The sequence below is a fragment of the Ambystoma mexicanum genome, chromosome 4q, assembly GCF_040938575.1.
Source record: "Ambystoma mexicanum isolate Mex_15411 chromosome 4q, UKY_AmexF1_1, whole genome shotgun sequence".
NCBI classification, from domain to species: Eukaryota; Metazoa; Chordata; class Amphibia; order Caudata; family Ambystomatidae; genus Ambystoma; species Ambystoma mexicanum.
In genome coordinates, this window is record NC_090928.1 from 1,313,992,461 (window position 1) to 1,314,019,303 (window position 26,843).

The 26,843-nt window shown below is 45.2% G+C and overlaps 1 protein-coding gene across 2 annotated transcripts in view; it reads right to left on the reverse strand.

Annotated features, from left to right (window-relative positions):
- Positions 1 to 2,191: 2,191 nt before the first annotated feature.
- Positions 2,192 to 26,843, reverse strand: part of LOC138468425 (zinc finger protein 615-like) — a 40,648-nt gene continuing 15,996 nt past the window's right edge. Inside the window, exons 3-4 of one of the 2 annotated variants that reach the window (XM_069608981.1) lie at positions 20,221 to 20,307; positions 2,192 to 5,913 (exon numbers count right to left, since the gene is read on the reverse strand). In XM_069608981.1, the coding sequence (XP_069465082.1) occupies positions 4,141 to 5,448 (1,308 nt within the window). In that variant the 5' untranslated portion in view covers positions 5,449 to 5,913; positions 20,221 to 20,307 and the 3' untranslated portion in view covers positions 2,192 to 4,140. The remainder of the gene's footprint in view (positions 5,914 to 20,220; positions 20,308 to 26,843) is intronic. The other variant, XM_069608980.1, reaches the window with a different exon arrangement.

Consider the following 26,843-nt stretch of genomic DNA (forward strand, 5'->3'; position numbering starts at 1 on the left):
ATTGCAAACCCTTACCACTAAATTAGAAATAATGTGGGGGGGATGTTCATGAAAAAGAAACAAGTGTTCACAAAATGATATGTCAGGATGCTTGGGCCGTTGGCCTTCCTGCCCCACGTTTTCAGCACGGGGCAAGGTGGGTCACTCGAGCAAAGCACGCGCTCTAGCTTCTGCGGCACGAGGATACAGTTCAATTTCCACAGTTCAGGACCTTGTGTGTCCAAGCCTCTTCTTGCACGTCTCTTCACTCAGAGGGCCTGTTGTACAAAAACATTACATAAATGTTCCTTTCACCTGTATTCAAGTTGGGTATCTACCCTGGATCCCCCTCAGCCAGGCCCAGATCCTTTTCAAATTAAAAGTTCCAAGTTGGATCCCCCTCCTCCGGGTTCAGATCTCTTTCACACCAATGTATGATATGGCATTTATAACGTGCCTATACACAAGTGTTTCAGAATTCTTTCTTGGGGGACTCATGGTTCATACTGGATCCACCTCTTCCAGGCTCAGCTCCCTTTCTTTCACTTAATTAGTCTCCATCAGCCGGGCTCAGACCGTTTGTGATGCACTTTATATTATCAAAGACTTTCGAATGTGCACATGATTTAGCTTGACCCGTTGCATTACCACTTCAATCTCAATATTCCTTTTTCTCACACTCTGCATCAGTTGGATACCTAGCAGAGACTTTTGAATGAGTGCCCAGTGGCTCTGGACCACTTTGAGTATGGTATCTTTACTTGTCCTCCCAAAGTTCAATTATAAAAGTTCAACTTCTCTTTTTGGTTTCCAATTATATCTGCATCGCTTCTTGAAAACGCCTCACACGCTGTTCTCTTTATACAAAGTTGCTGCTTGTAACCTTGGTTCAAAACACAAGGTGGTTTGGTATCAGTCTCTCCGACTCACTGACTGTGCTGTCTTTTCTGATGGCACTTTGCCGTAGGAGACAAGGACAGTACTACTGCGGTAATCGCTCTTCCCAGTCTGGGTTATCAATGTGGGAGAGCCGTGGGTACCTCCAACACACTGTTCAGGTTTGATGAGCCTTAGTTCCTGGTCTTCGGTTTCATACTTTCCAAGGCTCACGAAAGTAACAGTCTTTAGAGGCAAGGGTACTTCCCTACTTGCGACTCTCTCTGGTCTTGCCATCTTTCTCCTTGTATTAAACTGCCATCTTGGAACTGCTGTCTCCTCGTGTGATTTGCCTCACTCGGAGTGTGCTTTCGTGCTCCGCCTTTTATCCATGTGGGGACGTGTGATGGAAGTCAGGCGTGTGTAATGATCCGTAATTGCCTGACCTTGCCTGACCATGGTATTGGGGCACGTCAGGTATACAGCTCTGGTGTTAGTCCGTTGTCGATCAGTGGGCTGTCTGTGAGAAAATGTTTGTGTCGGGAAAGTGGGGTAGGGGTGGAGTTCCTAGGTATCCTACCTGGTAAAAAAGGGAAAAGGTGTTATAGAGAAGGGGATACCGCATCTCGCCCTCTGGTTTCCCACTTCCACTCCCTGAAGACCCCTCATCTCAGTGATCCTCCCGCACTGGTTCACACCCAGGAACTGGATCCAAAAGCATTGGCTGTGTCCTGGCCACCTGGATGACAGATCCCTGGGGACTAGCGGGTGAGACACCTTCAGGTTTCTCACTCCACCTTTGAGTAGCATCCGTACTGTTGTGAACAGACTCTTTGGTATTCCTCATGCCTCCTGTTCGCCTCCTTATCCCAGTACTTGTATGGGTTTGCCTACTATGATTTCAAATGTTTCTCATGCTCGTCCTCGTCCCAATATATTCTTCCTTAGGTACAGGCATGGTTTCTCAATAGCAGATGGTTGTACTCTTGGTGGTGGGAACAACAGATGGCCATGATGTAAGGTGGTTTTTTGATAGGGTCGGTGGGTGACGTTTCCTCAGGTGAATGTCCTTGTCCCAGGAGGGGAGTCCCTCCCTATGCAGTACTCACACATATTACTACCCCTAAGGGAACTATTGTTTAGCTGCCTCACCTCCCTGGCCTCATAGAGATGGGCTTCCCCCTCTGAGGAGAAGTGACGTCATCCCATGAGTTGTCACAGTATGCACACCACACGGATTAGTCCCTGATCAGGTGTTGAAAAAGTCACGTTTTGAGAGATCTGCAAAATTGGAGAATTGAACATAAAACTGAAATCAAGACCGCCATCACACTAATTTAATTTGAAGTAAACTGCTTCCTTGAACAGGGGAGATTTTATTTGTTTAAAGCCAGAAAAAAAGACACCGATTTACTAACAATAAATTGTTAGTACTACCTCCATACAAATGGAGGTAGTACTATTTTTTTTTAATGGTAGCACAATAACACATTAGCTGAAGTTCAATGTTCTTTTAATTATCATTTAATGAACACACTTGGGTATGGTTTAAATTTGGCATATCAGCTTGGGATTCAGAGACAACGGCTGAGATATAATTACACCCACAACACTTTTAGAGCAAAGGCACCATTTAATTTCCAAATTTGCATGAGTTTAATTGCTTCACTGCATAGTAAATACTTCTATTCCATTTGCCCCTTCTACTCTATTCATCAAATGTCACCTTTTCTAAGTACATTTACACATAATCTAATGCACTAGAGGGGTTCCTGAGAAAAGTGTTCCACTAAAGACAGACAATTGTATAATGCACTAGATGGGATCCGGAGGAGAAGAGTGTTCCACTAGAGATAGGCAATAGTGTAATACACTAGAGGGGGTCCGGAGGAGAAGAGTGTTCCACTAGAGATGGGCAATAGTGTAATACACTAGAGGGGTCCTGAGGAGAAGAGTGTTCCACTAGAGATAGGCAATAGTGTAATACACTAGAGGGGGTCCGGAGGAGAAGAGTGTTCCACTAGATATAGGCAATAGTGCAATACACTAGAGGGGATCCTGAGGAGAAAGGTGTTCCACTAGAGATAGGCAATAGTGCAATACATTAGAGGGGCCCTGAGGAGAAGAGTGTTCCACTAGAGATAGGCAATAGTGTAATACACTAGAGGGGGTCCGGAGGAGAAGAGTGTTCCACTAGAGATAGGCAATAGTGCAATACCCTAGAGGGGATCCGGAGGAGAAGAGTGTTCCACTAGAGATAGGCAATAGTGTAATACGCTGGAGGGGGTCCTGAGGAGAAGAGTGTTCCACTAGAGACAGGGAATAGTATAATGCACTATAGGGGGGTCCTGAGGCAAAGAGTGAAATACTAGAGATAGGCAATAATGTATTACACTAGAGGGGATCCTGAGGAGAAGAGTGTTCCACTAGAGATAGGCAATAGTGTAATACACCAGAGGGGGGTCCAGAGGAGAAGAGTGTTCCACTAGAGAAAAGTAATAGTGTAATTCACTAGAGGGGATCCTGACGAGAGAAGAGTGTTCACTAGAGAAAGGTAATAGTGTAATTCACTAGAGGAGGTCCTGAGGAGACTGTAGTGCCGTAGAATATGTTGCAAAAGTGGAACATTGCAGCATTCAGCGAGGAGGGTGTTGCAGGCATGGCATTCATTTCACAGGCTCTGGAGTAATATTGCAAATTTCACTTTTATGTATTCCATTCTCCATGTTTTCCCCTCGATAAACATTGCCTTTTCACATGTTGTGCCAAGCTTAAGTTTTATTGCTCATGCAGGAATCCAGCTTCCTCCCGGTGTATTAAGGAGGGCTTCAGATAATTTAAATTTGGAATGTTTTAATCCCTATACTTTGAGGTTGAAAGTAAAATTACTTCATAGGGGTGTAAAAATATAATTCTCATTCCCAGTGGAGGCATTTTTTAAATCGAGTAATAGAAAAAGTGTAACTCTTTGTAATTCATGCATCTCTGCACATAGCAATCCATGTACAATAAAATATATATTTGTTGTTGTTGTACCCAATGAGGGCCTATAGTCATTGATTCAACCACTGAGTCTTAAAGTTTTTTCACAATGTTGGTGGCCATTAATGTAGGCAAGTGTTCCATAGGATGGGCTGCCTAACACAGAAGGTACAGTCTCCTTTTGGAATATTCCAGAAGGGATGCATTTCAATCAGCAGAGATTTAACCAACCATAATCAGTCATTAGTTGTGTTCCAAAGGAAACTGAGAACAGCTGTGCAGGCAGGTCCTTGACAGTTTTAGTCAATAGCCACACTCAGTCCCATTGAATAAGCATCTCCTCCCCTCTGAAGCTTCAATTGCAGAGGAGATTTCTCTAGCTACATGTCCTCTCTCCTGGTGGATAAGATCATCCTGTGGACTGAAGTACTTCCCATATGTAGTGCACTGAAATGAATACTCAAGTTTATGTTTACGCTTATGCCTTATAAGGTTACGGCTCAGACTGAAGCTTTTTCCACATTTTGTGCACACGTGAGGTTTCCCACCTGTATGTGTTCTCTGATGGTTAGCAAGATTTCTCTTCTGAGCAAATCCTTCCCCACATTCAGTGGACACATACGGTCTCTGACATGTATGTGTTCTCAGGTGGGCAGTAAGCTGACACTTCTGAGCAAACCCTTTCCCACATTCAGTGCACATATAATGTTTTTCACCTGTATGTGTTCTCTGGTGAATAGTAAGTTCTCCCTTCTGAGCAAACCCTTTCCCACATTCAGTGCAAACATAAGGTTTCTCACCCATTTGTGTTCTTAGGTGAATAGTAAGTTCTCCCTTCTGCGCAAACCCTTTCCCACATCCAGTGCACACATAAGGTTTCTCACCCGTATGTGTTCTCTGGTGGATAGTAAGCACTCTCTTCAGAGCAAACCCTTTCCCACATTCAGTGCACACGTAAGGTTTCTCACCTGTATGTGTTCGCTGGTGGATAGTAAGATTTACCTTCTTAGCAAACCCTTTCCCACATTCAGTGCACACATGAGGTTTCTCACCTGTATGTGTTCTCTGGTGGTTAGTAAGCGCTCCCTTCAGAGCAAACCCTTTGCCACATTCAGTGCACACATAAGGTTTCTCACCCGTATGTGTTCTCTGGTGTCCAATAAGATTTCCCCTGTGAGCAAATCCTTTCCCACATTCAGTGCATACATGAGGTTTCTCACCCATATGTGTTCTCTGGTGTCCAATAAGATTTCCCTTGTGAGCAAATCCTTTCCCACATTCAGTGCACACATGGGGCTCCCCACCCGTATGTGTTCTCTGGTGACTAATAAGATGTCTAATTTTAGCAAACCCTTTCCCACATTCAGTGCACACATGAGGTTTCTCACCTGCATGTGTTCTCTGATGGATAGTAAGATTTCCCTTCCGAGCAAATCCTTTGCCACATTCAGTGCATTCATGAGGTTTCTGGCCTGTATGTACTTGCTTTTGGCAGACACGTGTATCACGCAAGTGGGTATTATTCTCAAATTCAGTGCACTCATCAGGATTTTCACCTATGTCCTCATGTGGGCAATAAGTATGTTCTGGAGATGGCAACACTCTCCACATTATGTGAGGTTTCTCGCCAGTTTTTTTGTCAGGTGCTTAATACAAACACCTTTTATCAAACTCAGGGCCTATGTGAGCTTTCTAATATTTCTGGTGACAAACAATCTTTTTCCTCTGATTGAAGCTTTTAAAATATTCAGTGCGTGGATACTGGTATTTTGAATTTACTTGTGTTTCAAAATAATTCTTTAAACAAACTAGCCTTACATTCAGAATGTGTATAAAGGAGCACCCATGTGTGTTCTCTCAGGAATAATAGACAAAACAAAAAGCCTTGTCTTATTGCACATCAAGCACTATTGCCGTCATTGTCAAGCACTGTTGCCGTCATTGTCAAGCACTGTTGCCGTCATTGTCAAGCACTGTTGCCGTCATTAGTCTGTAATGCTGGTTTGAAGGCTTGCAGTTCATTAGTCCAGGGAATTTTACAATGACTGTCGTTGCATTTTCTGGGCCATCAATCGCCTATTGAAATAAAAGGAGAAGCACATTATTAGTGTCAACACGTTCACAATCTCAGGCATCACTTGTAACATGCAGACTGGTTCTCAGTAGTAGTGATGTGCATGAGTTAATTAGTCACATAGTAGCTAACAACACTTTAAATACCAGGGTGCCATTGGTTGGGGACAGGCACCGTGATAGGCGGCAGAGTAGTGGTGCGCAAGAATAGTGCGACTTATGTTTATTCTGAAGATTTTAGTATCCAAGAGCGTAAGAAGAAAAACATGCTGTGGGTTAAAAACATTAGTGGGTCATTTAGGCCAATGTACATATAATACTAAGACAAGAAATGGCAAAGTAAGTCAAGAATATACACAGTGCTTGTACATTAATAATCAAGTAGCACAAGGCAGCGGGTGTCTGGGAAGTGTGGGTATACTGCCAATATACGTCCACGGTACATGAACAATGAACAAAAGGTCCCCAAACACACTGCGCCAAAAAAGTGTAAGAATTGAAATGCAGTCTGATGTTTATTCAGGGTGGTCAAAACGGCCAAAAAAAGAAAGATGCGTGGATGCACTACAAGCTTATTAAATAAGAGGTCAAGAATGTATTACATTTTTAAAGTTTTCAAGGAGCGGGGGACGAAAAGTGGGTCTGGCACAGGTCGACTACTACAAATATGTAAAGAGAAAAATAGGGTCTGAAATTGTGGAACCCTCCCGTCCCCTGCACACTATTACTAATTCGTTGTCTAACGGTTCAACAATTATGCATATCAAAATATAGTTATTCAACAAATGTATCTTGTACATATAGCATTCAAAAGACTGTCTTCATAAAAAAGCAGTTATTTATTTGATTTCTTTCACATTAGATTTTTAGATGCAGAAAATCAACACAAAGGAACAAAGGATTTTGTAGATAAATAAACAATTAAAATGGCTGACGCGTTTCGAGAATCCATTCTCTTCTTCAAGAGACAAATTTAGAACTGAAAAGCAAAAATAATGTTGTTTAACCATCATACCAAAGGATGGTTTTACAGGGTAATTCATAGAATTTCGCACAAAAGTGGCGCACGCGGCTGGCGCAGTGTGCGCGTGCGAATCGCTAAAATCGATTTCCACGCACAGCGCATTCATGGATTTTAGCCTCCAAAACCAGCCGTGGCGCAGAGTGGCGCAGCGACCCTGCAGCAGCGCCAGTTACGCCCCCAAGAACGCGCTCGCGCAAGGAAAAGCCATCAAAATTCCCAATTCAGCGCAAAGGGCTGCGCTAACCCTGGACCAGTTTACAGCGCTGCCAAACAGCAAACGCCAAGCGGAGAACGTGTATTACTGGGGTGCGCGTGAAGTTTCACACGCAAAAGGGCCTGTGCGAGTGGGGTACGTGTATTACTGTGGTTCGCAGGAAGTTTCACACGCGATTTCAGCAGGGTACATGTATTACAGGGTTTGCGGGAACTTTCACCTGTGAAAGGGCCTGTGCGAGTGGGGTACGTGTATTACAGGGGTGCGCAGGAAGTTTCATACGTGATTGGCCTGGGTATGTGTATTTCGGGGGTGCGCAGGAAGTTTCACACGCGATTGGGCATGGGTACATGTATTTCAGGGGTGCACGGGAAGTTTCACACGCGATTGGCCTGGGTACGTGTATTTCAGGGGTGCGCGGGAAGTTTCACACGCGATTGGAGTAGGGTACGTGTATTACCGGGCTGCGCATGAAGTTTCACACGCGATTTTGCTGTCAGAGCGGGGAACGCGTTTTTCGGGGGTGCGCGGGGAGTCCTACATGTGAATTGGCAGTGGGGGTCCTCCCAGGTGTCCCCTCTACCCCCTCCATGGCCCCTGCAGGCAGCCCACACCACGGGGACTACCCCGCACCCCTGGTCATGTCCCGCAGGTAGCCCATCCACCATGGGCATGCCCCCCAGCCAAGCCACATGTCACGTTGCAATATGATCACCAACTCATGTCTCCCAGCACCCCCACCCCCAGCAGTGCAGGGCACCTGCCAGCAGGACCCCACACATGTCCCCCTGCACCCCCACCCCCCAGCAGTCAGGGGCACCTGACAGCAGGCCCCCACACATGTCCCCCAGCACCCCCACCCCCCAGCAGTCAGGGGCACCTGCCAGCAGGCCCCCACACATGTCTCCCAGCACCCCCACCCCCCAGCAGTCAGGGGCACCTGCCAGAAGGCCCCCACACATGTCCCTCTGCACCCCCACCCCACTGCAGTGCAGGGCACCTGCCAGCAGGCCCCCACTCATGTCTCCCAGCACCCCCACCCCCCAGCAGTCAGGGGCACCTGCCAGCAGGCCCCCACACATGTCCCCCAGCAGCCTCACCCCCCAGCAGTCAGGGGCATCTGCCAGTAGGCCCCCACACATGTCCCACACATGTCCCCCTGCACCCCCACCCCCCCCATCATTGACAGGCACCTGCAAGCAGGCCTTGACACATGTCCCTCAGCCAACACGCCATCACAATCCAGATCCCTGGCTCTTATGGCCACACAAATCCCACCCCACAGCACCCCAGTCCAAACACCCAACCAAGCTTTATATCCACTCCAAATAGAAATCATGTTACATGATAGACCACAAATAAGCAGTATGCGCATGAGTACAAGTCTGTCAGACCCACACAATGGCAACACATGACTGAGAAACCCCACATTGTGACATGCATGAAACCAATGAGAGAAGACCACACATTGCAGTAAGAAACAAAAATGTAATCAAGTCAAAATGAAGGGAATGAAATCAAGACACACAATAATGCCAATAATAATCAAAATGCAGCAGGTCCCAAAAAATGATAAATAAAAAAAGTGAGAATCCAAATTAATCCAAATGAAAATGTGTCCAAAGTCACCGTCCAACAAAGCAAATCCAAAGTGAAAGAAAAGCGTAATATCCATTGCTCCATGGTGAAGAAAAAAAAAAGATGAAGGAGAAAAATCCACTGTAAAACTATGTACAAATAGCAAATCCAGGGTCCTTGAGCCCAACGACATAAATGAAACCTACAATGAAACCTACCTAATTACTAACTATATACAAAAATGTGGGGCATAGTCCATGCGCCCCAAATGAAAGAAAAAATAAATGAAACTTAACACTAATGAACTATATACAATGGCGGCGGGCAAGTCCAACGGCTCACTTGTTGATGTCATGGGCCAGGGCATCATCGAACTCCTGTTCAATGTCTTGGAGGCGGGCCTGTTCTCTGGGCCAGAGGTCTCGCAGGGATAACGCCATGTGCACCTCCAACTCCCTGCGAATTCCCTCGAGGCATTCAGCCTGCCTCAGTGCCCTGCGCATTTAGTTCTCCACCCTGACCATTGTGAGCCGTGCCACCTCTGCCCGCCGCCGCTCCGCACCTATCTGCTGGCCCAACCGCTGCCACACGGAAGACACTCCCATTCCAGGGTCCTCCTGCCCTCCGGCCGATGCCTGCCCCTCTGATGTAGATTACCCCGAGCCATGACGCCTCCCACGTTGAGCCTGCCGCTGCCTCCGACGCAACTGCCTCTGCCAGCACGACGGCATCCAGGCTGATGTAATCCATCAACGCCGTCGTGCACGTGCCCTGCTTGATGATGCCGGGACATCCTCCATATGCTGGGGTCCAGTTGCTGTGGTGTCCACCCCGGCTGGACCTCCGACTCCCGACTGTGGCAGGGATGGGATCCCCACCGAGCTGGCTGCGTTGGTCAGGGCAGGTCCACAGGGGGCCCTGGTGGCATCTGGGCCGGAAGACGGCATGGAGAACGACTGGCGCATAGTCTCCACAGAGGAGGAGACGGCCGCCAGAGTGGCAGACACATGTACAAAACCCCCGACCATGGACACTCCCAACTGGGCCACGTTGGCATGCTGCTCTTCGTGATGAGGTGCGTGCTCCCCCCGGGAAGCACGCACGTCATCACGAATGTCACGCGTGCGCAACGTGACACCAATCAGGACCTTCTCCATACGGCCAGGGGTCCCCTCGTCCACAGGTAGAGGAGTGTCAGATGACATGGACATCTCCCCTACCTGCGGACGGGCCTGGGATGGGGCATCCCTGCTGGTGCATGGTGGTGCAGTCACAGGGTCAGGGACAGCGACATGCACAGGCCCCTCCGCTGTGACCTGTGCTGCCTCCTTGCCCTGGACTGCACCACTTGCACCAGTGGTACCACCCCCACCAGGCCCCATGTGCGGCTCAGTAGCGGCCTCCTCCTCCTCCTCTGTGGAAACCACCAACCTGGATGGCTCCACACCATCTTCTGCCGTTGCAAGCCCCTGTGGGGGCTCACCCACCCCTTCCGCTGCAGCCGTAGTGGCAGACGCAGCACCAGTCCCCTCACTCCCGGACGATGGTAAATTCTGGGAGGGTGACTGGGCCTTGCGTCGCCGGCCGGTGGGGGCCTCCCCGCCGCTTTGCTCCACAGCGCCGTCTCCGCCCTCTTCATCACTTGCCGCTGTGTAGAGGGAGACATAGAACACAAGCATCAGGGTACTGTACAATGGTCCCCTAGACAGGAAGCAATAGCAGATGAGTGGCACTGTCAAACATCACTTCCATCATGTCCCTCCACAACACATGGGTCAGTGCAGGCAAAACACATGCAGTAACAGGCATGGCGCATGCTATGAACATTAGCATACATGTCCAAGGGACTCTTCAAACATACAATGCTGGTTTGAAACTCACATGCATCATGGGTGATGCCCATCACATGCACACACTTCACCCTAGTTTCATCCATCTGGCCTCGTACACCCCAGACACAGTGGATACAAGGATGAGTAGGCTGCATCAGTGAATCTGAACATTGTCACAGACATGTGTCATGCATCCATGGCATTTCCAAGTCACAGACACGCAAGTCAGACACACAGACATGGACACAATACATATCCATGACAGCAGCACCCATTTCTCACACCCCATCCATGTCCAATAACAGAGACAGGCATGCATGAATGTGTGCATTCCCCATGCTGCTCCGCATGTTGCATTGTAACACATGCATCAACCATGTGGTTCACACATTACTGGTCTCACATGCATGACCATGATGTCCCTGCACACACACATACGTACATGGCCTATGTCACACATACAGGTAAGTATCAGACAACCAGCACCCTGCAACATGCCCTGTCTCACACAGCAATGCTTGGACACTTACCGCTCAACTCCGGACAGGTCTGCCTCCGAAGGATCTGGGTGTGGAGCGCTGGGCCTAAGCGTTCCAGGACCCTCATCTGGATGGTACTCATGCTGCCCCAGCCCCCCTCCAGTTGTTGAGGGTCCTGGACCTCAAGTCCTCCCAGCGCTTCTTGACATGTTGGTAGTTGCACGTTGCCACCCCCTCCGCATTGATGGCAACCACTGCGTCATCCCAGATCCTCTCCCAGCCTTCCTTGTTGGCGTGTCTTGTTTCGAAGAGGGCATCATAGTGCCCCAGGACATGCTCCACCAGGACACCAACTTTGGTGGCAGTGAAGCTGGTGGCCCTCTGCCTCTCTGGCTGGGGGTTGCTTGTGGTGCCAGATGGAGATGTGCCCGACATGGCAACCCCAGAGACAGGAGTGGGTGGGCAACTGGGTCCTGGGGCTGGGCTGTGGAGCGATGGAATCCCAGTCGGAGTCTTCTGTTACAGCAGGGGTGGACACAGCAACTGGACCCCTGCAGATGGCTGACGTGCAGGCACCAAATAGCAGAGCACGTGGGCAGCAGGCAGGCAGGCAGGCAGCAGCAGATGGCTGGTGGGAGCGTGCTCGGGGCTCTTGGGGGCAGGAAAATGGCCTTTAGAGCAGTAGCATGGTCTTCCGTGTGTGTACGCGTGGCCAGCTTGATACGGAGTGATTTGGCATGTGAAAATCTTGCACGTCAGCGTGTAATTCGAGGAAAGGCCCTTAGCGCGTAAGCGCGTCAGCACACGTACACAATATCATTGGACCAAAGGCCCTTAGCGCGTAAGCACGTCTGTGACATATTGTACATGGGCGTTGCCCTTTCGCGTGTAAAACTTGCCGGCACCCCTGAAATACACGCACTCCGCTCGAACAGGGCCGTTTCACGCAAACCCCATAATATACATACCCTTCTGAAATCGCGGGTGAAACTTCACGCGAACCCCAGGAATACACTTACCCTGCTGAAATCGCGGGTGAAACTTCACGCGAACCCCAGGAATACACGTACCCTGCTGAAATCGTGGGTGAAACTTCCCGCGCACCCCCGAAATACACGCACACGCTATTTTTGACACAGCGGGTGTCCGTGTTTGTCGCGTACCCCTTTGCACTTCATTTGTCATAGAGGGCCACAGTATAGGACATTCATCAGAGCTGTATATACATGCTTTTTGTTAGTGCACATTTTGGCGCACATTTTTTCATGCGCAGGGACGCTACCGCCTGCCTTCGCGTGGCGGAAGTGTTTAGGCTTGTGCGCGTCTTCGCCCCGTGCACTGGTTTGCCCTATTTGATTCCATGAATAGGTGTTGTAGGCAAGCGTGTGGGCGTTCCGCGCACTTGCCTCCTGTACTTACCCTGTGACGCCCACATTTTCACGCGTTGTTCCCCATTCCGCGTGTCAGCCCCGTGTTACGCCTACTTTTGTTATGTGTGCTGCGCTATGTGCGCTTTCGCTGTGGCCGTCACGCACGCCGTTAGATGACCTGTGCGCCGGCATGCGCCACGCAGACTTTCAGCGCACATCCCAGATTTTACTCGCGCACGGACTTCCATGAATCGATGTGTGCGGGTTTTGCTGCGATTTTCGCACTTGCACTGCGATTTGCTTGCGCGGGACTTTTCAGCGCACATTAATTCCATGAATAGGGCGGTGATTAATCAAGAGATTAACAGTCCATAGTGATCACCCCAATCTATACTCACCCAAAACAATGTCATTGTAAATTGCAAAATCAATCAAGTGCACGTTATTCAGCATTCCGTGGTTAGTGTGGGCCAGCACTCAAGAAAAACTAGGGTATATTAATGGCTAATACAAAGCCACTACTTCCATGTCACACAACGTGTATAATTGTAGATGAGCCTCAATGGATAGCCACTCTCTACGGTTGTTAAAGGATAATTGCTAGCAAGCAAGAAGATGAGAAATAACTAGTGAAATTCAAAGGGTGTCGTTAAAGAAATCATCTACCATCTGATCATGCATAGTTGTTTGAGCAAGAACATGAAGCAAAGTACCTTAATGATACTAGTTTGCTGTTCCTTCTATGTAAAAGAAATATTATTCCCTCCACAACATTTCAGACGAAGGCTGAGAACATTCTCTATCCTCGCTCTACAGGTTCCTGTAGAACCCAAAAACAGGTATAAATGATTGAGAATGTAAAACTACTACAACAGAACGCTCATCTAGGCGCTACATATGTGTATGAATTTGAAGACATCTGATTAATAGAATCTCACCTCTTAGAGCCTCTAATTATGTCCTATGTAGGGTGAAGTCCCTTCAGAGAAATGCATAGACGTTGTGGTGTACAACTAAGAGAACAGGACTCGGCCTTCAGATGGGGGGCATTTGAGTGCGGACTGCAAGAAAATTAAACATCCAAGGTGGAACACTTAGACTTATGAGAAAGATATAATCAATGATGGTAGAGGTAGGAATATAATCAGTGAACTCACCCTTCTGAGTGGATTAATCTTGTAGCTGATAGTCAGTGCACAATGTAATTTTTATCGGTAAAAAAGGGATCCCTTAATGATGAGGTCCAGTGTATATGGAAAATGTCATCATCTCCTGCAAGAATCAAAGGAGTAGAGTCTTATTAGACAGGGATTCACGGGCGGGGCGAGTGTTTAAGGGCTAATAGAGAGCAAAAGATGAAACCTGAAAAGCCACGGGCATGGCGTATTAGTAGTCTCTCGATGCGTGCTGAAATGCGCAAGGCAATGTCATTAGGCGCGCGGTATGTCAGGAGATGCCGCCAGCGCTCTGTGCCGGACTATCCTGGGGGCGAAGTGTAGCGGTCGCCTAGGCAATCTGAAATGCTAAAGAAGGGTCTATCGGCAAAGACCTCCATGCGTGTGGACTGAAAATGATTGAACATAGAAAACAGACTTTCCAGGAAATTACCGAGAATGGAAAACGCCATGTTGGAATGGTGAATAACCTTTTGAATGTAAAACAGAGTGTGGTTTTAATAGGTTAATCTGAAATACTCTACAACTGGTACAGATAATAGATTCAAAGTGTCTACTTCTGTAAGAGGCAGCTAAAAGATATAAGGTAATGTAATAGAGAATAACAGACACACGTAAATCACATTTGTAGAGAGTGTATGAGATAATGGTTCTTATGGTGTCACGTTTCCTTAATGCAATGATCACTCCTAGGTCTGGTCTGAGTGCTGATTGCCACGGTTATATATAGATGCTGAATTGATATTGGTCACCACAGATTGTTCATTATATAATAATTGGAAATCACCAAACGGGCACAACATCTCCTCTATTTGATCTATACTGTGGTGGGCCGGTTAGACAGAGCCCCACTTCTCTTGAGTTAACAGGGATTCCACCATGTATTCCTCTTTCTTCTGTAAGGTTGATCTGGCATGTCATGGATAATTCTTTAAGCGTAAGGAAAAAAACATGATGTGGGTTAAAAACATTTGTGGGTCATTTAGGCCAATATACATATAATACTAAGACAAGAAATGACAAATTAAGTCAAGAATATACACAGCGCTTGTACAATTAATGATCAAGTAGCACAAGGCAGCGGGTGTCTGGGAAGTGTGGGTATACTGCCAATATACGTCCACGGTACATGAACAATGAACAAAAGGTCCCCAAACACACTGCGCCTAAAAAGTTCAAGAATTGAAATGCAGTCTGATGTTTATTCAGGGTGGTCAAAAACAGACGGAATGTGTTTTGAGCTTTACTGGCTCTTCATATGAGGCCGATATGTTGCCTTGATATATCAAACACAGTATTTCCACGTATTCGATCGAGATATGAAATAAAATAACATTTAAAACAGCCAAGGCTCCATGTTAGGTAACACAAGGGGCAGAGAGTCAAACCAAAACAATTGCAATAATCATTTGTAAATTTAATTTTGTACATGTCATAAAAAATAAATAATCATATTTATGCATATGAAAAACCCAAGGAATACAAGGGAAGGGGGGGGAGGAAAAAACAAAACAAAGAACAAAATGAAGAAACAGAGCGTTAGTTTCAATAGTAGTAGTCCAGCGTGATCAAAGACATTTTTTGCCAAGTAACAGTAATCCGAAAGGTGTTATAGGTAAAATAGTACCTTGTATTTGAAGTTAATTGTTCAAATGCAAATGAGGCATGAAGATGCCTGTGAATGGTTCAACTAAAGTCAAGAAATAAGCAGGTAGTTAGTTTGACCGAAACTACCATAGGTGCGTAGTGGAGAAAATATAACATGCCATACCTCTAATGCTTGGCAGATGCGGCATGCTGTAAAGTCAGAGAGGAAGATCTAAATCATACTGTCAGCGGACAGAATGTACAACATACGCAAACAAGTTGTTGAGAATAATATAATGAGATAATTGTGTGCTTAAAATGCATCTAATAATGCATGAGGCATGTGTTGCTAATCTGAAAAGCTCACAAGAAGACTTATTGGGCCTCATTACGACCCAGGCGGTAAGGGGTTTACGGCAGCGTTAACAGCGCCGACCCTTACCGCCTGAGTACGAGGTCCCTTAGCGCCATGGCGGATTTAACACCTGCTTTTAGCAGGTGTTAAAATCCATGGCGCTAAGGGACTATGGAGTTAATTACGCCACCGTAATTTACGGTGGCGTAATTAACGCCTTCCCCACTCCCATTATGCCCTATGGGGCAAAAATGGGAATGGGGAAGGGTAAATGGGGATTGGGGACTTACCGCCCCGCCAAGGTCGGAATGGGGCGGTAAGTCCGCCAACCACCATGGCGTAAACGTAGTTTACGCCATGGTGGTAAAGTCACGGCCCAGGCGGTAACTTACCGCCTGGGTTGTAATGAGGCCCATTGTGTTACTTCATATGGAAAAGGAAGTTTCGTTTTGCGGCAAGGAAGAATGTGCGAACGCTGACAGCTCCATCGTAGGAAAAGACCAAGGGGTCATGGACAAAGGGTCTTACCTAGTTACAGAAGGAGTAGCAGCAAAATGATGCTCGAGCGCGAAGGCGCGAGCAAGAGGGGACATTTGAAAACATACTCGAGTCAGGACACAACTAGACATTGTGTGCTACAAAGTAAGTGATGGCTCAAAACCAGGCACCATCTTGGGAGAAGTGAACTAATAGTGACCGAATACAAAAGGCAACTTGAGCCTACCATGTCTGCATTAAAGGACATGACTCACTCAAAAGATTTTTTTTAAATAAACAGGAGCAGAATTTAGAAAGAGCGAGTTATATACATTATGAATTAAAAATTATAAAAACAAAATAATTTTAAAAGAAATTAAAAAGCAGCAAAGCATTGATTATAATGCCGCAACGGAAAATGAGGGAAAAATGTGAGTGTGCTAATTTATGCAAAGAGGAATACCTCATGATGTAATGAGCCGTAGTCTAATTATTAAGAGTGCTAATAATGAGTCCGCATTGGCATGGACACAATTCCAGGATTAAATCAAGTGTTAGCCCTGGACACCCAGAGATGCAATCTAAGTCGCTAATTGTTCTGAAGCCTAATTGATTAAATAAGCATGTCCTTGGCAAAGGGATGTACAAAGATCGCGCTGTCTAATAACATCTAGAATTGCAATTACAAAACAGCAATAAAACCTGGTACATTCAATATGAGTGAAACAGGAGATCAGTGAGAAATAATTGGCAACTAATTTGCACACAGACAGAAAGATAGGATTATGCCATAATGTGTATTTATAACAATACTGCAAATGTATGATCCAAATTAAGGCCATTGTACACTGAACGATATTTGCAGATAAGTCGAGCCTCAAATTGGCAGAGCTTCAATTGTAGATTGCCTCCTCTTGGGGGCAATGAGACTTTCGCCAGACCCACAAAGCGGATAAAGTCCTTACTGTCAAGTTGGTGCTGCACTTGCCAATGGGCTGCCAGTGGATATTTGGCTTCCTGGCTGCCAATGGTCGACAGATGTTCTCCAATACGAATTTTCAATGGTCTAATTGTGCTGCCTATATATTTAAGCCCGCAAGTGCAAATGATACAATAAACCACACATTTGGTGTTGCTATTTATAAAGGAATCCACACTGTGCTCACCTAAAAGGTCCAAAAGAAACAACTTGAGTTTCAAATGCGTATTTGCACATATTGCAACAGCCACTTTAGTGGAAACCTTGGACCCTGGCTGAATGGAGCCATGTAGTTGTCGGACTAAGCGGGCCCATAAATGAAGGGCAAAGTTTGTTTTTCAAAGTCTTGCCTTTACTGAATGTGATGATAGGTTTGGGATCAAGCCAATTTCAGATATCGGGGTCTAGATACAATAGGTTCCAATGTTTGCTCACTATATTGTGTATTTTAAAGCTGTCTGTGTTGAATCTGGTAATCAGACACATTTTCTGAGCAGCTGGTGTCGCGATGCGTGATTTTGGAACTAGCAACTCAGATATCTTCAGCTGGCGTACTGCCTCTGCAGTTTTATTGAGGCTAATAGTTTCATACCCTCTCTCTAGGAATCGAGATTTAATCAGATTACTTTCCACAATAAAATCTTGTAAATCTAAACAATTTCTCCTTGCACAAATAATTTCACCTTTTGGGATATTATTGTGACAGCTTTCAGCATGCAGGGTGGCATTAACAGACGTGCTTTTACGGAACGTTTTTGTTATCAAGCCTTTATCAGTCAGTTGAGTCGTAAGATCGAGGAAGTCTTAGTTTGGCTGCTCATAGATGTAAATTGAATCCCCCAATCATTATTGAATATGTGGAAATACTGTGTTTGATATATCAAGGCAACATATCGGCCTCAGATGAAGAGCCAGTAAAGCTCGAAACACGCATCAGGCTGTTTTGACCACCCTGAATAAACATCAGACTGCATTTCAATTCTTGCACTTTTTTGGCGCAGTGTGTTTGGGGACCTTTTGTACATTGTACATATAATACTACCGACTCTGAATACTCTAACAGAATCCACCAATCCCGCTACCCTAGTCGACGAATATAACAAAATAATGACCACAGTCCTAGACTCTATTGCCCCACTTAAACTGAGAAAGAGCAAACCCAAAAAGCATTTGAACTCCTGGTTCTCCCCATACCTTAAATCACTGCGACTTGAAAAAAGAAAAAGTGAACATATATGGAGACAGCTACCTTCAGACGACAACAAGGCCAACCTTAGTAACATAGCTTCCCACTATAAGAAAGAAATACTACTAGCCAAACAAGACTCCTACAAACAGAGAATCTCACAAGCCAACTCAAGTACAAAAGAATTATTCACAATCCTCAAAGAACTTGAAACTCCCATCCCAGTTCCAGATAATTGTGTGAACGATACAAACTGGTGCACTAGCATCCAAGAAGCCCTCTCCAACAAAGTTGCCTCCCTCCAGGTCAAGATTGCCAACAAAAAAGGAAACCTTCACCAATCTACCCCTCCAGTCAGCACGCCTATGCCTTCACACAAACCCACACACCGCTTCAGCTTCTCAAAAGCATCTATTCTAGAGGTGGAAAAAGTCATACTCACCCTCAAACCCTCTAACTGCCAAGGCGACCCATGCTCATCCCAAATTATTAATGCTGCGGCTAGAAACCTATCACCCTTTATCTCAAAGCTTATTAACGCTTCTTTCTCCACTGGCACCATCCCCAGCAACCTCAAGCAGTCATGGGTTCTCCCACTCCTCAAAAAACTATCACTGGACCCCTCCATTCCCATCAATTACTGACCCATCACCACAGTTCCCTTCCTGCTCAAAATACTAGACAAGGTGGCTTGCCTTCAAATACAGCGATATCTGAAACAAAACCATCTCTTAGGAGTCCGACAGTCAGGCTTCAGACCCCAACACAGGACCGAAACAGTGCTGATAGACCTTAAAGCACAAGTTGACACACTTCGATACAATGGAAAAACTGCCCTGCTACTACTCCCCGACCTATCTGCGGCGTTCGATCTAGTAGACGACAAAATCCTCTGTAACCATCTGCACTCAGCCGTACACTTCTCACAAGAAGCAATAGGCTGGATGCAATCCTTCCTGAACAACAGGACCATGCGTGTCTTCTCACCTTCAGCATCCGCTGACCTCATCCACAATACCAGTGGAGTGCCGCAGGGACAATGTGTTTCTCCTACCCTGTACAACATATTCACAAAGCCCCTTTTCGATGATCTCGATGGTCTTGGTATCACCTACACCAACTATGCCGATGATACCCAGATCCTCTTACCGTTGACGGGAGATTTTGACAAGGATTTGGCCTTGGTGAATAGAGAGTACCTCATCATTCAGGCATGGATGGCCTCTCACTGCCTATGCAAGAATAATGACAAGACTGAGCTCATAATCCTCAGCACCACCCCCAACCTCAATAAACTCGGCCACAAGTACACTAGCTTTAACAAAGACGGTAACTCCATCAAAGTTGCCAAAGAAGTTAAAACATTAGGCCTTTATCTAGACGCCACCCTCTCCTGTAAGTTAATCAGAGCAGCCAAGCCTTTCCTTTCCACTGACAGCTGCATCACCTTGGCAAGAGCCTTAATTCTATCAAAACTGGATTATTGTAACGCCCTATATCTGGGGGCTAACAAGTAGATCACTAACAAAATCCATAGTCTCCAAAAATAACACCCTTAGAGCAGAGTTGAGTATTTCCAAAAAAGATCATATCTCCAACACAAGGAGATTGAATAATTGGCTCACCACAGATGATAAAATCTCACTAAAAGTAGCCTCACTCACACATAAATGCCTCAACAACGCCACCCCACATTACCTTATATACAGATTCAAGAGACAATCCTCCAACCGCCCAAAAGGAACTGCCAATTCGAATCTCTTGACCGTGCCTAGGTTCAAACTAGCCAAAACTGGAGAAAACAGCTTCCCAGTGAAAGCCGCTTAGCTTTGGAACTCCTTACCCCCACTTTAAGGGTTGATCAAAATACCCACACTTCAGACACAATTTTATTCACTGGATTAAGGAAAATGACTGCTAACCCACTATATGCCTCCTACCGACTCCCCTCTACCCTATATTGTCGGCCTTATCGCTGTCTGTATATACTACCTAGTTGTTGCGTTTCCTCTGTTTGACCTTGTGCATATATATATATTGTATGTCTGTATTACCTGCTTATATATCGTACAGCACTGTAACCGAAGCTGAACATATTCTTGCTGATTTCTGCGCCCCGATACCCTCGGGTCTGGTGCGTACTATAAATAATAAAACAAACAAACATATGGTATGAATTATGTCTTATGCTTATACAGATAGGACTATCTGCGGTTCTGGCCTTTATTGTCCATACTGTTCATGGATATGGTGCTACAGGGGGATAAACGTTTAGGTGCCATAGAAAATCCAAACAGGAGTAAGGACTTTCCAAGATGGCCGAACTCATGGTACATAGTAACAAAATCCACTTTTGATGTTCATAGGCTTAACTGAATTCAAAATGGCGCTGTGGGAAGAGAACTACGTGGACGCCACACGTTACTGAATAACTAGCACAAGCCTAACAAGGCGATTCAGGAAAGAAATATACAAATTAAATCAGTTATTTAGACTTGAAATAGATGCTATAAAAAGTTAATTTAACAGACATGTTATTTGTGCCATAATCTAATTTCAGAAATGCATAATTTAAAAGCATATACAAGGAAGAAGCACATTTCAAAACAAGGAGATAGAATGGGGAAATAATTAATAAACTGTGGTATATGGTGTGCTCTACATTTAAAGAAAGAAACTAAACTCACATTTTTATATAATAAAGGGCGATGCCCGAGTCAAGCACATCAAACTGGTTTCTTCCAGAGGTTATGCTCTTGTTAAATATGAACATACTAACCAAAATAATGCATTTGGTACTAGAAGATATTTCGTCCCATGCAACTAGGAATTGAAGGTCATTGTTGGCAAACAGACATCTAAACTAAGATACAATGAGTAGTGTTGTATACAGTGACACAATTTAACAAACACATATTTTTGTCTTTCACAGTGTCTCCTACGCGGCTTGCCAGGCCTTTGTGATTACCTATACATTGTGCACCTGGTCTCCCTCTGTCTTTAGGACCTAGGTACCTGCTCACCCTGTCACCCACCTGCACTGCCTCCGGGCAATTCCTTTCACTTGGGTCTGTAGTCTGTAACCCTACAGTCACCCCCCTTTTTTGTTTTCCTTTTCTGCACTTATTCAGATGCACCCTGTCTGTTGCCTTATTCCTTGCACTTGCCATTTGCTGGCTGCACTACCACTGTTTGTTGCCGTTATTTATTTATTTATTTATTTATTCATGTTCTATTTACTTATTTTTATTTTGCTCAGCACATTCCACCTCCCACCCTTCCTTGCACCTTACCCCTCTCCCTCTCCCATGCACTTGCACATTCTCAATGTCACTGGGCCTAGCAAGATTGTTGTTTTTGTTCTCCCCTGTTCCCCTCCCTTGCATTGTCACGCTCTGAAACACTTGTGTATGAGCGCGATACAAATAAAATATCAATATCATGGCAATACTGGTGGGCCGCGCCAATGTTCACAGTTGGAGATTCTCGGGCTCCTGTAACCCACATCAAAGGTCAAATCACTTGCTTTTAGTCGCCGTTCCTGGACCACCAGCTACCTTCTTCAGTGTTGGATCGATACCCACTGTACTTGGGGTTACCTGGCACTACATAGGGAAATATGGTCCCTGACCTACCCAGTACTACAGAGTTGCTACCGCCGTACCTAGGGTTACACATTGCACTACACATGGACCCAGCCTACCAAGAGCTACAGCGTTGTGTGAGAAACCAAAGGATGTCTCATGCACTAGTCCTCTGGGACTTGTCATCCAGGTGGTCCGGTCACGGCCAGCGCTTTTGGATGCAGCTCCTGGGGGTGGACCAGTGCGGGAGGATTACCTGGCTGAGGGTGGGGGTGAGACAGCCGACGGTGAGACACGGTATTCCCTCTTCTTTTGTTCATCTACACCATTATTTTTTAGGATTTACCGAAGTCTCACCTCCCCTCCCCCACTTCACAAAAATGCTGGCCCGAGGAAGAGGGTGACTAAGAGTAACCAGACTAACTGTCTCACATCGTACTGGACATGTACCGTTAATCAGGGCAGGCAAAGTCAGGAACTTTACCCTAAGTGCATACACATGAAACCAGATAGCTCTCCTCAAACGACTAAAAGGCAATACCTAAAGACAAACTGTGAGCAAGGAAGAATGTGTAAACAAACAGAACTTCTGGGATGAAGTGACACCTACTGGAGCACAGCGGCAGACCAAGGGATGATAGCAGTGGGCTGAAACCCCCAAGGCCTCCCTACTGGAGGTTGTTGCCTCCGAAAGACCGCGAAAGACATGTGGAGAAGGCCAGATCCCATAAGTCAAGATTGCATTGTGTTTCAAGGATACCAGTCACCCTACCGTGTGAATGGAAGAGTTGGGGAGGTGAGGTGAAGCCTGTGGTACTAACCCCGACTTGAAAATTGGAAAACCGCACACAGCCAGTGAGTCGGCATTTGACCTGCGAGACCGGTGTGTGTCAAAGTGAATGAAGTAGCAACATCATATCACAAGTGAAGGCTGCACGCGTGGGGATGAGCCACGAAGAAAGGCAGACCGGTGAATGAACTTTAAAGTAAAACGCAGCTCAGAGAGTGATCTAGTAAAAGGAAGTAGCCCATTCGAAACTCTCCATGAAAGGTACATTGTTTGATGCAGAAAGGCGAATAAATGGCAAGAGCGAAAGTAAAAAGTGAACATAGAGTTCAACCAGGCACAATTCTCATAATCAATGTAACAATTTAATAAGATTTTTTTAATATAAAAAACAACTTGTTTCAATGACATTTAACACACTTATTCATTTAGTGACTTTAGTTCTCTATAGCACATACACCTTTTACTAGTGATCAACCAATTATGTCTTTCCTTGTCTACTTCACAGTGAAGGGCCTATAAAAGACCTGCCCCTGTGTTTACTCTCCCACCAGGATGCTGAAAAAACAGCATACAGGCTGCTGGTTCTAGCCTCGGAAAAGTCGACATATGTTTCAGCCCCTATGTCTAATTGCCTTATCCCTCTCGCTTTTCAACTGTTGTTGGACCTTCTTCAGGACAAAGTTGCACTTATCTCATCTAAGAACCAACTCAGATTTTTAATACACCAACACTGTAATACAAACAAATATTCTAAACTGTTAGTAGTGTGCAGAATAGTGCTTGGTTTAGTGATATTATTTCTTTTAATTTAGGTTCCCCACACTAACCTTAACTGGAGTCACTGGGGGAATGGGCAGCATGTACAGAAGTGTTCCTTGGATCTGAAGACGAGACTGGACAATGTTTCCTTCAGTCTTTGTTTCTAAATTGAACAAGAATGTGTGTAATCTAAGTTGGTGTTCACTGTGTATACGGTTCATTGTGTATTTTATTTTGTATCAGGTACATGCATTAATACTATGCATTACTGACCTTATTTCTTCTTTTTTTGTTTCGTTTTGAAATGTACTTCTGTAAATGTGGATCCTGAAAACAGTAAGTATACAGTATATCAGGGCATTCTGCTATAGAGGAAGCAATGGACTCCATTAGTCTAGTGTCCAGTTGCTTATTAGCTTCTTCATCATTGAGACGTGTTATTTAATGACTCAAATTTTAGGCGAGCCAACATCCCTAAGGCCATAGATGCCGCCAACCCTAATGTCTCCAAAAAACATGCTGCCATGTTCGAATATGCAGCGTGTCATTAGTCCTACGGTGCAGGCATTTTTAAATGTGCAAAGTGTCATTAGTTAAGAGGCGAGTGCATGTAAATCTCTCTGTGCTGCGCTCAATTACGGCAGGCTAATTTCTCACCTACTAAGCCCCCGGAACAGTGTGTCCTCTCAATCTTTGCCTACTGCCGAAACTGCAATCACGGAACAGCGAGAAATGTCTTTATTTATGTTGCATCAACGCACCGCGTCGATGTATGCTGCGTCATGACAACACGTGTCAAGCCACGTGACTGCAGCACGACAGGCTTAGCGTTTCAATGTTTCTACTATCGCCATCTTGGATAAGTGTCAAACAGTGATGGCATGTGGGACAAATCACATTTATTGTGAATATACAAGACCCATGGTTGTTCTATATAGAACGTTCAAAACAAAAGTTTTATTTTTACATTTTTATGTTCCCAGAATTTTAATATTTGAAAAAAGAACTGTCGGCAGTATTATAATGATATGTTGCACTGCTTCAGCGTCATGTCTCGTCTGGCATTCACAGATAGATGTATTGTGTTGCGAGAGTTGGTCTAACCTGCAATGCAGTAGATGGGTCCAGAGAGTTATAGGATGCATCTAGACTTAGGGTCCAAGTTTCCAGGGCTTTCTTACATGAAATGTCCCCACTCTATGCATGTATTAAGACCATGCTGCACAGTGTGTAGTTTGTGTATCCACTGTTGTTCTGCCATTCTCAACAACAGATCGTGGTCTCCCCCTCGATTAGAGGCTGCAGCGGTTTGTATTACAAGCCAAAATATATCTGATGGTTTATCTGACCGATGCTCGCATATTCTTTGCCTCACTTGTCTTTTGGTTTTCCCGATATAGAGTAGATTACAGGGACATTTAATGCCATAGATGGCCCATTGTTTGAGACAATTAGTAAAGGTTTTTAGAACTCAAGTTTGGCCCTTTAGCTCCACCGATTTCATATCCTTAGCTAGAGGGCAGACTGAGCATTTGCCACATCTAAAATGACCCACTACAGAAGGCAACCCCCACAGTGTGTTGGTATTCCCAGGACATATGTCTTGTCTGTCATGATATGCATGTCGTCCTTTCGTTTCCAGATCTTTTTACCTAAAGTAAACTGTTTGAACTTAGTTATCTCTTCTGACTTTTTTCTAGTTTACCCTTGATGTCCTGTAGTATGTCTTCTTGCTTTATCTTGTTCTCCAAGACTCAAACCACCACTTACCAGCAACTCAGATAGGCACCAACCACTCGGCACCCACAAGCCTTCCGGCACCTCCTCCCCTTCACATCCCAAACTTATGAATATAACTAAAAAAACACAGGACGACACCTTACCTCATCCACAAACACTGCTTACTCAAATACCACCCCCTATTTCAAATAAAGCCCCTTTAAAAAGGTGCCTTACTCAATGTAAGATCCTTAGGAGCTCACGCCATTGATGTGCATGACCCCATTTTAGAATCCCAGCTAGATTTCTTAGTAATGACAGAAACCTGGCTCCGGACCACTGCTTACACTAGCCATCCCACCGGAATACACCAGATCCGACCATCATCAAGCCATTGGCGGAGGTGTTGCCATCATAGCCAAAATCACTCTTCAATTCAGAGAATGTAAGACAGAATCCTTAACCACATACGAACTATCCCTAAAGCTAACCACTGACCTTAAAACCACCCTTCAATTCAGAGAATGTAAGACGGAATCCTTACCAGGATATGAACTACTATCCCTAAAGCTAACCACTGACCTTAAAAGCATCCTTCAATTCAGAGAATGTAAGATGGAATCCTTACCAGGATATGAACTACTATCCCTAAAGCTAACCACTGACCCCAAAACCACCATCAATTCAGAGAATGTAAGACGGAATCCTTACCAGGATATGAACTACGATCCCTAAAGCTAACCACTGACCTTAAATCCACCCTTCAATTCAGAGAATGTAAGATGGAATCCTTACCAGGATATGAACTACTATCCCTAAAGGTAACCACTGACCTTAAAACCACCGTTCAATTCAGAGAATGTAAGACAGAATCCAAACAAGGATACAAACTACTATCCTTAAAACTAACCACTGACCCCAAAACGCCATCAATCCAGAGAATGTAAGATGCAATCCTTACCAGGATACGAACTACTATCCCTAAAACTAAGCACTGACCTCAAAACCACCATCAATTCAGAGAATGTAAGACGGAATCCTTACCAGGATACAAACTACTATCCCTAAAACTAACCACTGACCCCCAAACCACCATCAATTCAGAGAATGTAAGACGGAATCCTTACCAGGATACAAACTACTATCCCTAAAACTAAACACTGACCTCAAAACCACCATCAATTCAGAGAATGTAAGACGGAATCCTTCCCAGGATACAAACTACTAGCCCTAAAACTAACCACTGATACCAAAACCACCATAAATTCAGAGAATGTAAGACGGAATCCTTACCAGGATACAAACTACTACCCCTAAAACTAACCACTGATCCCAAAACCACCATAAATTCAGAGAATGTAAGACGGAATCCTTGCCAGGATATGAACTACTATCCCTAAAGCTAACCACTGACCTTAAAAGCACCCTTCAATTCAGAGAATGTAAGATGGAATCCTTGCCAGGATATGAACTACTATCCCTAAAGCTAACCACTGACCTTAAAAGCACCCTTCAATTCAGAGAATGTAAGATGGAATCCTTGCCAGGATATGAACTACTATCTCTAAAGCTAACCACTGACCTTAAAAGCACCCTTCAATTCAGAGAATGTAAGATGGAATCCTTGCCAGGATATGAACTACTATCCCTAAAGCTAACCACTGACCTTAAAAGCACCCTTCAATTCAGAGAATGTAAGACGGAATCCTTACCAGGATATGAACTACTATCCCTAAAGCTAACCACTGACCTTAAATCCACCCTTCAATTCAGAGAATGTAAGACGGAATCCTTACCAGGATATGAACTACTATCCCTAAAGCTA